Source organism: Cebidichthys violaceus, unplaced genomic scaffold (assembly GCF_023349555.1).
Source record: "Cebidichthys violaceus isolate CVI_PGR_0920_01 unplaced genomic scaffold, fCebVio1.0.p SCAF_9, whole genome shotgun sequence".
Classification (NCBI taxonomy): Eukaryota; Metazoa; Chordata; class Actinopteri; order Perciformes; family Stichaeidae; genus Cebidichthys; species Cebidichthys violaceus.
Window position 1 is genome coordinate 16,316,890 of NW_027176975.1, and position 16,852 is coordinate 16,333,741.

The window sequence follows — 16,852 nt, forward strand, 5'->3', positions numbered from 1 at the left end:
ATTTCAACTTGTTGAACAAATCTTAAGAATGTGATCACAGAGTACAAATGTAATTTACTTCTACTGAGATCGGATCGCAATGTAGCCAGACCATTGCGAGATGTTGATGATTGTGATCATATTGACGGACAGTTTTCCTGATTCAGACCACTTGTTATTATCAGGTGAAAATGCTGTCTTTTTCTCAGTTATCTCAATCAATATTTAGCCAAAAATAAATAAATATGTAAAATAAAAAGAATTACATTGACATATTTGTATTAATGCTGTGCAGCATGAATATTCTAATACAAAAACAAATGCACGCAATAGTACACACTCACAGAAATATTTCTAACAGTGGATGGACTGTGATGAGATGAGAGAGAGAATGAGAGGGAATGGGCAGCAAAGACAGAACCACAAAGTGAAAAGCACACAGAGAAAGTATTGCTCCCACAGAAAAGCAACAGAAGCTACATATAACACACACACACACACACACACACACACACACACACACACACACACACACACACACACACACACACACACACACACACAGACTGCTCCACAAAAAAAAAATCCAAACTAGGGCATACCATTTAAATGAAATGATAATAATCATATGACACAAGGGAGCAGATTTCCGCCATAAACATAATACGATATGCTAATTAACATAACTTTAAGTCTTCTTAGTTAAGCTCCATGGTTATTATCGTTAGTGATGGGTATTAGCCCACACAAAGGAACAGTAAAGCCGTAAAGTTGAGGTAGGGACTTATATAAAATATCAGAGCACTAGCAAAACAAAGTGAAGAAACGCGGGAACACTGCAGAGCACACATTGGCTTGAGTTCACGCCAGTAGGAGAGAGATTGTTGAGCAAAGGGAAGAAGGTGGAGGAAGAGGAGGGTCTACCTTGTAGGCGACTCTTGGCGGACATTTCTTTCCCAAACCTAAGGGTGGGGACATGTGGAGCAGCATCTGATACATATCGAGGTACTTGATACGGCCACTTCACAGGGTAGGAAATTAAAAAGAATGCAAACAGAGGAGGATGGGGAGTTAGAGAAGGAGGAGAGGAACAAAGGGCAGAAACCAACAACAAAAAAAGAGAATAATGGAAGGGAAAAACAGAAATCTGTTAATAGATTTCCCAGAGTGAGATGACAGGTGGATGCCATCCTTGGCCTCAGTGTCGGGGCACAGGGATGCATCAATGTGGAGCTCAGGATCCCTGACAGGAAATATGGAATGGTAAAGAGTGAGTTTGGTAAGAGAGGGGAGGAGGGCAGAGAAGAAGGGAGGATGGGTTGACCCAACACACAGAATGCTGATGGGAGGGAAGAGAAATGACAGCATTGTAACGGGGATGTCTGCCTCAGCATGCTAGCAGACATCCCACTGGTACTTCAACCAGGGTGCACGGAGACAAAGGTTTCAATGCCAGCCCAAGCTTTGGTTGGGGGCATAGCCTAGCTTCATGAAAATATCATATGATATTTTTCATTAGGCTTTTGATCTGATTCAGATTTTCAATTCAAGTCAAATAAATTTGTATTTGTCTAGCCCAATTCCACATAACACAAACATGCCTCAAGGCTTTACAATCTGCACAGAATACAACCGCCTCTGTTCTTAGACCTCCAACGTAGTGATCAAGGCTTTGGAGGTTTAAAGCATGTCTGCTGTGGAAACATCACAGACAGGAGAAAGTCGGCATAGCAGACAGCATGTAGGACAATGTTGTGGCTTTGAAAGCTTTGTTTCCACTCCGGCATCATCAACCAAAGCCAGTCAGTTTGAGGGGCGGGTGCTTGTGTAAAGACGATTTCATTGGTGCACAGCCATTCAGTTAAGTCTTTTGGCATAGAAGTACACAAAGCACCCTAGTAACGGAAATGTCTGGTATTTGCAAACCTTGTATGCTACCCTATTAGGGCAGTTCTTCCCTAAGCCAAGGGGGGGTGAGATAATGCGTAACAAATTGTACATATCCTTATAGGAAATCCGCCCGCTGTGGAAAAGAACAAGCACATAAATACACAAACGTTCAAGACAGCTTAAAATGAATCAATAATCATCAGTGGGCTGACTGCATACAACAAGGTACAGGAACAAGGCTTGTGTATGACGCCTCATTTAGTCACCTTAGACACACGGGAATGGGAAAGAGAGGAGTAAAGTTAGGCTATCTGTTCACCCCACTTTACTTTGTATGCCACTGTCTGGGGCCCAGAGGGAGGTGTGAACGTACCATGCAGCCGGGTCGTACTCAGCCCAAACCCGGATGAACTCATCGAGGTGATGAGGTCCAAGGATGGAGGAGTCTCTGGTTAGGTACTCAAAGTTATCCATTATGACAGCCACAAACAGGTTCAGCATCTGGAACACAACCATAAAGTAGAGTTTACGCCTTGACCTGGTCGCAGCAATAAAACAATAAAGAGTTAATTTAATTTAACTGATCTCAATGACATCAACATGAGCAGCTGAGCCACTAGTGGATAAAATCAAATCTCCGACAGTCTTTGAGGGAACAAAGAGCCTTATAGCATTATATTTTAGCATTTTAGCTGTGTTGAACCATCCACTTGTATATAACGCTGCTCTGTCGGAGTATAAGCTGCTTCACAAAAGAGGCATGGCTTAAAATAAAATGTCACTTGAATTAACTACCAATCAAGCTTTAGTAAGCCAGCTAGCTCTTTGGGCTGGCCTATTGAGCCAGCTAGCTTAAAAAGCTATTGTGAATCACTAGCGCGAGCATGGTCCTGGCTGGCTAGCTTGTTAGCGGTTAGCTGGCCATCTACAGTAGTTCACTAATTAGCCTTGCAAGAAGTCACTGTGTGTCTAAGCTCCTTCTGAGGACATCTGGATGAACTGAGCTGTAATACTTTCTGGTGTTACTGGAGCTTTGTAATCATGATCATTATATTATTGTTAATATCATTATATTACAGAAGTAGAATGAAGGACTTCACATTACGACGCTCCGGACTGTCAGCTTACTTCTTACTTCTCCTAAAGTGTTGCAGGCCATATTTACGTACAGCCAGGCTTTGGGAGGAATGGAATACATGGAACATAGTTATGTATTCGGATAAAAAAAGGTAACTATTCCTTAACAGAAAGTAAAGATGTAATCAGATTACAGACTAGCAGGAGAACAATTTTAAAATCAAATTTAAAATCAAACAACCGCGAGCATATTTTACTTTGTCGAGCGCTTTTACATCACTCCGCGATCAAAATTCCCTCCCGCGCGAGCGAAAGTCCCTCTTCCTCGCTTGCGCGAGAAGGACTTTCGCTCGGTCGCGAAACTTTACTCTCCTCGCTCGGTCGTAGATTTTCTCTTTGACAGTAAGTGGGCGGCCCCAGTCTCTACATCTAATTGGTTACAATCCTCGTCTTTGGATAGACCGGATATCACTCTGACACAGACTCAGATTTTCAGAGATTTTCAGATTGCACTACCTGTGCAGTAATAATGTACATCTTACTGCACGGGTACTTTTACTTTCTGCACTTAAAGTACATTTTGCTGATAATAACATACTTGACTAAGGTTTTGAATGCAGGTATTTACCCGTAATGGATTTTTTCATCCACTAATTACTTGTCAGTGATTTAAGTTGGGCAAACAGTTATAGAAACAGTGGTCCCTAATCTTGGCTACAGATCCTTGAGTGGGTCCAAATTGTTGCTCATATTATACACAACTACATTATATCTCTTCTGTAAACACAACAGTATGATTAAATATGATCACATCATGTTTTAATCAATTAAGATCAAAGAGCTTCTTTGATCTGTTTGTTACAAGAGGTTTGACTATCAAACACACATTGTCTGTAATAGAATGATGAGTGAATTTAAATCAATCTGAGCAACTTGACTCCATTTACAAGAGAAACACATTTTTAATTATTGTATTTCAAAACACTATTAACATAATTTGTATTTCATCAGCCTCTACAGTCTGAAAAGTTTACAAAACCTGTCAGACAAATGTAGAACATTCTGAGTAGTGGAGTAGTGGCGGATTGAAAACCACTTCTAACAGACAGTGCCACAGTGATATCCGGTCTATCCAAAGACGAGAATTGTAACCAATTAGATGTAGAGATACAACGGGGACTGGGTCCGCCCACTTACTGTCAAAAAGAAAAACTGCGAGCGAGCGAGCAGAGTAAAGTTTCGCGAGCGAGCGAAAGTCCCTCCCTCTCGCTCGCGCGGGAGGGAATTTCGCTCACGGAGTGATGTAAAAACGCTCGACAAAGTAAAATACGCGCGCGGCTGTTTGATTTGTGTGCGCGCGTGGATCTGATTTGCGCTCTCGGATTTGCCTTCATACTTTTTATTTCATCAAATTTCTCTTTTTGCTGAGGGAACCGCTTCTAATTTCAGGTCTAGCTAACGTAAAAAACAAGACAAATGGCTTCATTCAAATCTGCTGCTGCTATAAGTCAACACCTAGCAACACTAATGGATAATGGATGATGACATCATTTCCACAGCTGCTAAATAACAGTGAAAATTCAGCATTGTTCTTTTTTCTTGTCTTCATTTACATATTTAGTATTAGGTAATCCAAAAGAAACAGAAAGTAATCAAGTTAAGTTACTTGTGATACTTGGGTTAGGTTACTGACTTAATTAGTATTTGTAGTGGAATATATTTTTAAGTAACCCCCCCAACCTTGATTACTATGATATTGCCATGATATTTATTGCTACTCACTGTATGAAAATTACCTGATGTATAAAAATTATATCAAACATTATTCCTTCAAATGCATTAAAGTCTCATGTGTTGAAAAAGTGAACTTAACAAGAATTTTTAAAAAGGTTTTCTTTTGATCACGTTTATAGAAATAAACTAAAAGTGAGTAAACACTGAGTCAAACATTACATTTATTGACACTCCTACAAGAACGTCACATCCGACAGCATACATGAGGTCAACAGTTACAGTGGACACATTTACTTTCAGTACTAACCAGGAAGGAGCAGAGGAAGATGAAGGAGACAAAGTAGAAGTAGGCAAAATCACTGCCACACTCTTTCCCATGGGTCCCTGACCGCTCATCACAGGCTCGGTGACTCAAACAGGATAACATGATCTCGTGCCAAGCCTCGCCAGTCGCACTCCTGATGCACATAAAAACACAGGCAAGAAGAGAGAAACAAGAGACATAAAGCCCAGCCTCAACAACTCTACACAGACAAGGTTGCATTTTGTGAAAAAGAAAATGTCCGATAATGTAGACTCAACAGAAGTTGAATTGAAAATGTGCAAAGTGTGATTGTAGCAAAATTTTGGTTGTTAAACGTTGTTTTATGTTTCTTTCTTAATGTCTTACTCAAAGCTTAAATATGTATTTATTAAATATTCATGATTAAATAAGCAACAATAAAAAAATATTAGAAATTATTTATTTATAAGAGTTTAACACTCAAAGACTCAGCTAATCTGCTTCAGCAGCATGTTGAGGGTGTGGTGACATTTGATTGACAGCAGCATGGCAAAATAAGCAATAATCCACCAACTAAAAAAATATTTAGATATAAAGTTGCTTAAAGCAGCTACACATACTAGTTAGCAGATATAGGGCTGCAACAACCAATCGATAAAATCGATTATTAAAAGCGTTGGCAACGAATTTCATTATTGACTCGTTGTGTTGCGCGATTATTACGCCACTCAATAAGTCGCGGAGATGTTTAAGTATAAAAAAAAAGTTGAGCGCAGAGCAGAGGTAGAGGAAAGACCATCGGAGAGACCCGTAACGTTGTTCTGAAACACATGGGGGAGGCAGAGAAATCAGTACGACCCAAGTCATCCAAGGTGTGGGAGCATTTTCACACTAAATAAATCGAAAAAGTGTGTTAATTGCAAGATATGCAAAAGCGACATGGCACGGCACGGGAGCACCACGGTGATGATTCAGCACCTAAAACGTAAACATGTTGGAGTCCTTGATTAGGAGGAAGGGAGTTCAACAGCAGGTTGGTCACTACAGAATCCTACTGTTGTTCCATTTTGAAGTGAGGAACGTAACGTCCCTCCAGTAGCTCTCCTGGTGCTGCTGTTTACTCGTTATGCAGCTTGACAAGCATGACAGCGTTAGCTCGTTAATAACAGTAGTAAAGCAGGGGTGGAATAGTTTGCAAGACTAAAGGCACGTTTTTATTCACTCGCCTTTTCCCCGCCGATTCATCGATTAATCGAAAAAATAATCGACAGATTAATCGATTATTAAAATAATCGTTAGTTGCAGCCCTTGATTAAAATATTGCACACAAAACATACAACCATTTTGCAAAATATGTTCACTGTTAAAGATGAACTACCCATCAGTAAAATAAAATAAAATAATAAAATGGGCTTTGTCTGGTTTAGCCAACATTAAAATATTGCTTACACATGAATGTAACAGTAGTAATGATCTCATAATACATGTAATAAGGCACCACCTCTGGAGCGGGTGGTATGGGAATGGAAGGCTGGGTCACCATTAATATATCACATATATATATATATATATATATATATATACTGATAAGCCCCCACTAAAGAACAGGGGTGACTGTGGCTAAGTGGAGAGCAGGGCCGCCTTTCAATCAGAGTGTCATCGGTTCAATCCTCATTTCTTGCTCCGCTAGATGGTGTAAAGATACTGAATTGTAATTGCTTTGGATAAAAGCGTCTGTAATGTAATGGCTGTAATGTAATGGCTGTAATGTTCCCTCCCTAGGGTTTAAAGGGCTCAAACCCGCACTAGCCCCTCTCCTCAAGCAATCTGGGGGCGACCCAAAGCTGGATCTATCTAAAAAACATTGGGATAATAATAATGAATATAATAAAATACAATCAATATAAAAATTACAGTTATAACAATACAAAACAAAAACAATAAATAAATTAATTAAATAATATTTCACCCGGCCTGACTGATCCTACTGTCCTGTTCTGGTCATGGTTTGCTGCCAGTAGACGGGGCAATACTGACCCTGACTTTGTTTGTTTTTTTACGGACATTATCTTGTAATTTTTGTAAATTGCCCTTTCATTTATGTACTTTCTTTCTTATGGTCTTTTCTTTCATTTCAAAAGGCTCAGGTACACACACACACACACACACACACACACACACACACACACACACACACACACACACACACACCGTTCTCCCATACACTGACTATACGATGTTTGCTGGCTTGTATCTGACTGTTCTTGTCGTCCTCTTGTTGTTATGTTTATGTATTGTCTCTTGTCTTGCAATAAAATAAATAAATAAATAGTAAGGTAACACTCTTCATACCCAGTAATATACCTGTGATATTAGCATATTTTGTTGATAATTCTCGTACATTTTTGTGGGAAGATGCAATCTGCAATCTTCCTCTGCTGCTGCATCAGAGTTGAACAGTTGAGTTGGAGTGTTTCTTGTTCTTTTTTAAAAGTTTTGGTCCAACGTCATCTTTAAATAGCACTATGGTTTTGATGCAGTTGCTCATTCCTTAATGGGCTATCTGCCCATCTTAATAAAGTTTCTTATACCTGAACAGCAGCATGAGCGCTTGGAGGAAAGTACGGAAGTTGTTGTGGTGATTGATAGCTGTGTCCTCATTCATCTCAATGTTGCCAAACACCTACAGCAGAGAAACAATGAGGAAAATGGATTCGTACCGTCTTAGCAATGTGCAAATTAAGTTTTTCACGTTCAGGCCAAAACATATTAACGGTGAACTACGATATGAATATCATGACCTCTGTGAGCACAGCAGAGCGGCATCACTCACCTGCATCCCAATGATGGCATAAATGAAGAACAGCATAGCAATCAGAAGGCAAACATAAGGCAGGGCCTAAAGGAAAGGAAACACATTTAATTAATAACAATAATCATCATAAATCACTCCTTGACTGAAGTCACAGGACCCATACACACGCATGTTGTTGTGGAGAGATGTTAGTGTGATGGGACTGCCCTTGGTTAGGCATTCCAAACAGTTGGAGATGTACTTGCTTTTTAACCACGCTTTGACGTAGACGATCCTTCACACACTTGCCTATATACTCCACGTGTTACTGAAGGATTCCACTAGAGGGCACACCAGAGAACCACACAGAGATTCTGGATTTTCAACAATAAACATGGCGAGACTCGAGGAGATTGCTCAGTTGTTAAATCTGAGATCACACCGCCTTCGACACTGCTTACTAATCATTTGCATATTTTAGCTTGATTGTCACAAACTTTAATAATTCTATTGATGTCAATAATTTAGTTTTCTTATATGCTGATAACTCAAACACGCTACTTTTCGTTCCCAACATTAGTAGTCGCATTGCTTGCCATTGCCGGTACCATTACTGCTTTTGTTATCATTGTTATTCTACTGTATCCACTTCTGCTGTTGTTATTAGTAGTTGTAATTTTCTCATCATTATTATGCTTACGACTCTCATTATAAGTCATATGTATTGAATGTGTTGTAACTCAGTTGTGTTGTTCATTCTGTACACATGACATCTATCACACTTCATCCTGATAGAGGATCCTCCTCTGTTACTTTCTAAGGTCTCTTCCTCTTTTCTCCCTTTAAAGGGTTTTTAGGAGAGTTCTTCCTGTTCAGATGTGAGGGTCCTAGGACAGAGGATGTCACATGTGTACAGATTGTAAAGCCCTCTGAGGCAAATTTGTGATTTGTGATTTTGGGCTACACAAAAATAAATTGAATTGAATAGAATTTATATATCCATGGTTGCGATGGACAGACCTCAATTGCATAAAGTTGAGGTTGAGTCATGATTGTGCAAATTTAGATATGACAAATGGTCAGCAAATGTATCCATCTTGCTACGCCCGGCTGGATCTCCTGCTCTCCATAGAAAATAAATAGGACTTCCCAACGGATCCAGTGTATCTCCACCTTGAGGATGTGCACAACCAATGCTCCACCAAATGGACACAGGATTTGCGAGGCAGCCATCGTGTAAACGTGTAGTTAAAAGCAAGAACATCTCTGACTTTCACCTCTGCAGTGCTGGCAAGTCTCCAGTTACCAGTCCAAACTCTGTACTGATTGGTCCAGCCACCGCCACACAAGTTACTGAATATGGGTGTGTGTTTGTGAAAGTGCACATGTCAGTGTTTATGTGATAATGTACGTGAGGACCTTGAAGGACTGGACGAAGGTCCACAGCAGGATGCGGATGGTGTAGCCCTGTCTCAGCAGCTTGATGAGCCGAGCGGCTCTGAAAAGCCTCAGGAAGCTCAGGTTCAGCAGCCTATCCTGTTAGACACAGACGGGGCATCAAAGTCACTGATGAACACAGCCTGATCAGGGCTGGATTCCTTTCAAAAGTGTGATTGAGTAAAAACATACAAGGCCCAGCTGTCAAGACGTTTAAGAGACATTAACGATCCAATCACACACCTCAGATGAATTTTGGCACATTAATAACAAAGTTAACCAAATAAAACATCTTATTGTGTTGATGTTTCAGTCATGTGGTTACTTATGTGTGTTAATCATGTATTGCATTAATCCACAGTTTGTTTCTGCATTTGTGAATTTAGTTATATACATCACAACTACGATTCTCCAGTAATCTGGGTCCAAGGTTGAGATGTAAAGAAGGCATTCATCAGGGATGTTCAACCATATGCTTAGCAGGGATACAAGTTTCCAACAGATAAATCAAATCTTGTGTTACACTGAAATTAATTGTATCTGCAGCTGAATTGTGCATCAGAGATTCATGCGTAAATCTCTGATATTTAGGTTTGCAATTTGTTTTGAGTCTATCCTAAAACTATACTGACATGCCCATGTGTACATTGACAGAGTTTTTTCTGCTCATGCACACTGCCTGCAAAGGAGTCGCTTTCATAAAGCCATTTATGTGATGGGGGATAAGAATCCCCAGTCCACATTCTGCATAAAGTCTTTTAGTATTAAATGTCTGCTTGGCCTCACTACCCCTCCGCTGAAGCTCAGCAAAGAAATACTGTTTGTGGAAACTCAAAATGGGGATTTTATTATACTATCTTTTAATCTGAAACAAACAGTCACTGATCATCATGCTTTGAAACTACAGCACACATAAGGCACATTTGCTGCTTGCAATGCATCTAACAGACACATAGTTACACGCGCGCACACACACACACACACACACACACACACACACACACACACACACACACACACACACACACACACACACACACACACACACACACACACACACACACACACACACACAACGTGATCCAAGTGGTTCATCCACTCTGGTTAAAGGCATCATCCTAAAAAGAATGGCCTAATTAGAAAGAAAGCCTGCAGACTGTTAGCCCACCACTAAATATGAGAGCCAGTCCCTGGTCTGGCTCATTGTACACACCCAAGAAGAAGTACATTCTCATGTTATGTACTAAGCTCATTAAAACATGCTGACCCACATGACACCAACCCAGCTCATGCTGTTGGCCTCAAAGGAGCACTCCATTGATTAAACATTTCAACATCAGAAAACAGTTGTCTTTGGCTGTGAAGGAGCTGTGTCACCAAGCATCATTGGCGTTAACAGAATCCACCTCCTCTCGTCCCACTGAAGTCCTGCTCTCTGTCCTGTGAACAGCCGTCAAGTGCAGCTTGATCCGGGATGCCATGATGGAGCCAGGTCTCTGTAAAGATGTGGGTTCAACAGTCACCGACCTCCCATTGCTGGGTTAGTCTAATTCCTTGTGACCGTACATTAGCCAGAAGCATATTGGGTGCTGGAATAGCTTTAGGTCCCGTCTGGGTTAGCTTAGCTTCCATCTTGGTCCGCCTTCAGTGGCATCTGGTCCAGCAGGTCTGGCTGGGTGGTTGGAAGAAGCCGTGAGTGGTCATCGCCTCAAGGTCCGCTCCTCATGAATTATTCCAATTCCCACACTTCCTTCTCCAATATTAATGAGTATATTCTTCTGTCATATGCCATAAGCACTCCAGCAATGAAAACGAAGAAGCAACAAATTAAGACAAAAAAGTAATACATTCATGGGAGCTGCGGGCCGCAGCATGTACATGAGTTCCCATAGGAACTTTACACGACTTTAGAAAGCTTGACCCACAATAGGGAATATCATTACCCGATCCGTCCCGGTTGTCCGGTCCGTTCTGCGCATGAGCCCCTACCCAGGATGCCTTACAGGAAGATCTGCCCCTACACTGCCTCTGATTGGCTACATTATCATTCAATTCACTTCTGATCACTTTTTTAGACAAGAAATCAACTGTGTAGTTTCAAATACTGGCAGTTTTACAAAAAAATATATTATTGATAATAATGATAATTATTATTGTAATGGAAGTGAGGAAGTGACTGGGTAAGAGGAGAGCCAGGGCCCACAGAGCATGTTGGAGGCTTCACATCTCCTGCCGTCCCTCTGGTTCTCCAACTCACTCTGCGGGTGCATGCTTGAATCTTAGCTGCCTGGCTCTCTCCCACAGCCCCTAAACAGGCTCCAGAAAGCCCCACTGTGCTCAGCTCCTCGGCCATAGATCCACTGGCGGTTGTGTGGGGCCTCAGAGAGCTCCAGTGAGCTCACAGCGTGGTGTGTGAGCCTGACTGGCTAATGGATGATGGTTTAATGATGTAAAAGCATAAGGAAATTGTAAAACAATGTGCCCGATTGCCACCGGGTAATTCAGACACTGTCTGAATCACTTTGAGGTAAGTGTCTTGCCCAAGGACACATCCACACGTGGATCAATCTGACGATCTTCTGATAGAAAGACGACCTGCTCTGAGCCACAGCTGCCCGAGTAGGGGCGAGCCTTCATTTTCAGACTTAGCCCAACCAAAACATCTATCTGTTGTCATTAATTGCATAAATATTAAGTTCCAGCTTTTCATTGTAGCTCATCTTTGCTACCCTGATCTCCTTTGTCAGAGTATTTCTGGCTTGGTTGTACAGGATCCTGTCCCCACCTCTGTAGGCCTCCTCCTTAGCCCGACGAAGCTGCCTGAGTTTTTCAGTAAATCAGGGTTTATTGTTGTTCGGAGGAGGTGGAAGCCCGGCAGATGTAGTGCGCTGTCCGGGATGTGCGCACCAAGCCAGGTTTCAGTGAAGCACAGGGCGGCGGATCTGCTAAAGTCCGTGTTTGCTCTGTTGAGGAGCAGCAGTTCATCCATCTCGTTGGCCAGAGAGCGGATGTTCACAAGATGGATTGATGGAAGTGCAGTTCAAACTGACGCAGTTTAACGAGCGCTCCTACTCGCTTCCCTCGTCAGCAGAGCCGCTGCTCCTCCAACTAAAAGCTCTGTAAAACTTTCCAGTTCAATCAAAAACAGCGAACAAGTTTGGCCAGTGGATTGTCAGATGTTTAAACGTTCCTCCCTGCTGAATGTGGTCAGAGAAGGAGAGCTGGAAACAGAAAAAGTACCAAAGAGCGCAGTACCGAGGCTGCCATCCACTGCGCCATCTTGATCTTCATTCATGCAGCTGGCATGGATGACAGATAGGGAGGGAGTCCTGGTCCGGTTATTGTAGTTGTATTGGTATCATTATTTCCCCCCATTACACACATTACCCAAGGGGGTAATGTGTTTTTATAGACATATCTGACAAATGATTGATGAATATCCTCAACACATTACAATTGGCTCATACAGCTCATTTTGTCTGTTATTTTCTTTGTACAAATGATAGATACAGTATTAAGTACAGACTGCATTGAACACGTTACAGAAATGTTACAGATTGAGACTTTTATATAAAAGTGATTTGGGGATTTCAGACAGAGGTACTACTTCCATCACATTTACTGTACTGTAGGTGTGTGTTTGAAAAGTCAAGAGATCTGGACACTTCAACCATCCGTTTTTGAGTTTGTCTCTCATAAGTTTCCCAACTTTATGACAGGGAAATACTAACTTGATGGAGTACAGTTTTAAAGCACATTAAAAAGACCATAACATCTTATATATTAACACGTTGAGAGCAGAAAATGGCAACAGAAAGCCACTCACCGTAGTCTAGTGATGTTTGGGACCAGGGCATGGCAACACCGGTGATGACAATCAACAAGATGGAAATGTAGAGGGAGAGAGAGATAGATAGCAGAGGAAGATGAGGAGAAAGGATGGAGAGGCAGGAGAACAGGAACAGTCATATTGCACGACATTAACTGATACAGTTCAACAAATACACACATCAGTGGCGGCCGCTGACAGGATGAAAACCACACTGCGAGGCGTCATGCATGCATACATGGGTTTCTGATTTTTTATTTGTGTTTATTCTGTAAATCTCTTAATCAGGAAAGCATTTAAAAAGCTTTTAAATTATATGTTTTACTTCACTAGTTGGTACTTATTTTTATTTTCTTATGTTCAATAAAAAAATGAAGCATAAAACAGTGACGCACACAATTTCTTAACACAATGATTACAGGCTCTGGGTGACAATGAATCGTGTGTGTGTAATGTATCAGTGGTTCACTGTCAGCTAACTGCAGCAGTCCTGCACTGGTCCTTCAGGGTTGCTACAACAAGCTTTCTTATTGTGTTTTGGCCAATCACAGATTAGCATGAAAATAACAATCCCAAAAGCGTAGTTTCGTTCGTGCACCTCTGAATTTTGCAATTCTGCTCGCTGTGTGCGCTCAGAGCTTTTCAGACGTGATGGTTTCAAATAGTTTACTGATAAAGCACTATTAACATGTCTGAGGGGTTTACAAAGAAGGCCAAGTCCTTTAAAATGCTTTAGTAACAGAAGGTTTTTTAAAAATCTACATTTGGGTAAATATTTTTCCAGTCAGATCAAATTATTTACAGGATATTCAACCATTGTTTAATTTAATGCATTTAATTCATTTAATACTTCTTTCTTCACAGGGCTTGTATAAAGGCCATTAAGTAGTCCATGAATATGAGATATGGCATCCTTCTGGCATTTTGGAGAATAATGTAACAAACTCTATGTTGAACAAAAACGCCTCTGTGCGTGCTCGTAGCATTCGCAATCCATGGAGGCTACGATGCCACGCGCGAGTAGAAACAAAGCTTAATGGAGGACGGCAAGAGACGCTCTTCGCTGTCTGGACTGCTGCCATGTGATTGTCTTTGCTGATGTTAGCACAGCTCATTACCATGGCAGATGTGTGGTATGGATAGTGTGGGGACAGATGCTCTTACATTGATTTCAGTCACCAGGATGTCGGTGATGCTGCCCAACACTGTGACAAAGTCAAACACGTTCCAGGCATCCTTTAAGTAGTTCTGAGAAACAACAGTTGAAAATCATGAGCTGTTCTTTATTAGTCAGAATATTTAAAGTTCTTTCATAAATGTTACTCACCAATGGACCAAAAGCAATGATCTTGAGAATACACTCCAGAGAGAAGAGAGTGGTGAAGACTATGTTGAGGTTCTTCAGCATCGCTTCATAGAAGTCTGGAGCTCCATGGAACTGAAGGGCAGGGGCAAATAAACAAGTTTGGGTGTATTTGGGAAGATATACTGTATACTGTATATATATAGGGTATGGGAAATAATGCTTACTTGCTTTCTTGCTGAGAGTTATTTGATAAGATCAATACCACTCTCTAAAACAAAGCTACAGCAAGCAACTTGTTGACTTACAACAATCTTTTTTCTAAGCTAACATGCTGCTGGTGGGAGCTTTATATTTACTGTACAGACACAACAGTACCATATCAATCTGAACATATAGCTCAACATGTTAAACAATTTCTTTCCTGAGCTAATGAATCCAGGACTGACTTCAAATGGCAGTCAACAAAACTCTGCATTGTATAATTAATATCCTATTTAAAAGTTCTTACCTTCATCATGAGTACTATAGTATTGAGAGCGATCATGATCATGATGGAGTACTCAAATGGAGGAGAGACCACAAACTTCCACATCCTGTACTGGAAGGACTGCGTGTTCTGAGGCATGTAGCGTGTCAGAGGTCTGGCGTTTATGGCAAAGTCAATACAAGCCCTCTGTAAGAGAGAAACCACATCTCTGCTTCACTGTCTTCATTATTTGACAGGCACTGCTCTCAAACCTCAGTCTTTTGCTAGTGATCATTCAAAATGTGCACTGGCTTTGGATAACCCAACATTTTGGTCCCAGGTGCTATTATGGGTATTATGGATCGTTGATAAGTATTAAATGAACATGCAGCTGTGAAAGTTGATCGGCCAAGAACAGACTGAAAGATTATTGAAACCTTAAAAACCTCAAAACAAAATGTCATGTGTTCCCAGGGTTTTGATGGTTGTTAATTTCTTATCTCTGTTGTTCAGCATATGCTGCACTTTTGGCTTCCAACACAAAATAAAAATCTGCATATGTCAGTCAAAACTGCCTTTATGTGTGTGTTTATTGACAAATCTTGGGGCAAATTCAAAAAGATTGACTGCTGATATCACCATGAATTGTTCATCATTTGAAACTGCTAGGTGGGACTCACTAAAGATATTGCACTGATGATATTACAGCACAAACACGCCCATAAAGAACTGCGCTTGAGGCCAATGTGTCGGTTGGTGATGGTCAGCCTGAGCCAGAAGCCTGTCCGGATCTGTCGGGCCACAAATCGCTTTCATTGGGCATACATATGCTGCTGGTTGAAATTAGATTATTTTGGAGAGAATGGAGACATTTGTAGCGTTCATCAAACACCTGCAGCGATCCCACCGCAGCAGAAATTATGTGAGAGACGAGCACATTTATGCAAGAGGCAGAGCAGTGTAACTTCATTGATTATTTGAATCACTTTTTGTATGTATTTTCAGAAATGTCATGTAGGGGAGCTTTATTCATTTATTGTTCATGACACAACTGTCACTGCATCCCAAAATAAATGAGTTTGAGCAAACGCTCCTTATGCACTTCAGTTCTTACCAACTCTCTGAAAATGCTGATCATGTCACTGTAACCTTCATGATTTGTGTTAAACTAATGTGAGCACACATTCAAGGTGGTTGCAACTAGCAACAATAATAAAAAAAAAGCTTTGTTAACAACTTGTTATGGTTCTCCTCTAATTTATGAGGGTTGTCCACCAACCCGTATATTCACAGTACCTGTGAGACCTGTTTGACTGTTCTGACAAAGGTCCTTTGACCAAAGCATCAAGAAACTAGTCTCATTCAAGATATTGTATAGCAGGCAATCCTATTTTACAAATGTTTTTATTTGTTTTTTTGCTATGTGATGTGTTTGCTGGACTAACAAAAGCTGGCTGGTATGAAACGAGGTGCACGCAGGTGGAGAATCATTCACTCAAACTGTAGCCATATTTAAACATTTGAACAAATTATCACACTGCCACATTATCAATCAGCACAACATGTGTTTGGTTATATCTCAAAGGATATGAGCTCCTTAGTCTCTTTCATCTCCGACCATTAAAAGTTCTCCTATGACAGGACAACCCTTCCCTAAATGTTTCATGCTAATCTGTTGAAACATTTAGGAACAAAATGGAGAAATTAGGTAAAAGGGTTAATGGAGATGGAAATAACAGCATCGTGTAAGCAATACTGACTGTCAACATGAAGCTCAGAGTTGTTTGTCATGTCTCTGCTTTACCTCATTCTTTTCCAAGCTGCACTCAGACAGGGCCTTGTCTCCCTGCTCCTGGAAGGTGATGATGATGAGAGCAACGAAGATGTTAACAAAAAAGAAAGGGAAGACCACAAAGTAGACCACATAGAAGATGGACATTTCTATCCGGTAGCCTGGACTGGGACCCGTGTCTTCAAAGGTAGCATCCACAGAGTGCTTCAAGACACTGCAGAGGAGAGGAGAGCAGAACACAACAGCCAGGAGGTGAGACACAGTA

The 16,852-nt window shown here is 41.0% G+C and overlaps 1 protein-coding gene across 1 annotated transcript in view; it reads right to left on the reverse strand.

The window, feature by feature from the left end:
- Positions 1-16,852, reverse strand: part of cacna1ba (calcium channel, voltage-dependent, N type, alpha 1B subunit, a) — a 191,635-nt gene that overhangs the window by 42,137 nt on the left and 132,646 nt on the right. Inside the window, exons 30-39 of the mRNA XM_068703672.1 lie at positions 16,600-16,801; positions 14,838-15,002; positions 14,351-14,461; positions 14,188-14,271; positions 9,177-9,293; positions 7,797-7,862; positions 7,555-7,646; positions 4,988-5,138; positions 2,243-2,370; positions 904-1,000 (exon numbers count right to left, since the gene is read on the reverse strand). Of these exons, the coding sequence (XP_068559773.1) occupies positions 904-1,000; positions 2,243-2,370; positions 4,988-5,138; positions 7,555-7,646; positions 7,797-7,862; positions 9,177-9,293; positions 14,188-14,271; positions 14,351-14,461; positions 14,838-15,002; positions 16,600-16,801 (1,213 nt within the window). The remainder of the gene's footprint in view (positions 1-903; positions 1,001-2,242; positions 2,371-4,987; positions 5,139-7,554; positions 7,647-7,796; positions 7,863-9,176; positions 9,294-14,187; positions 14,272-14,350; positions 14,462-14,837; positions 15,003-16,599; positions 16,802-16,852) is intronic.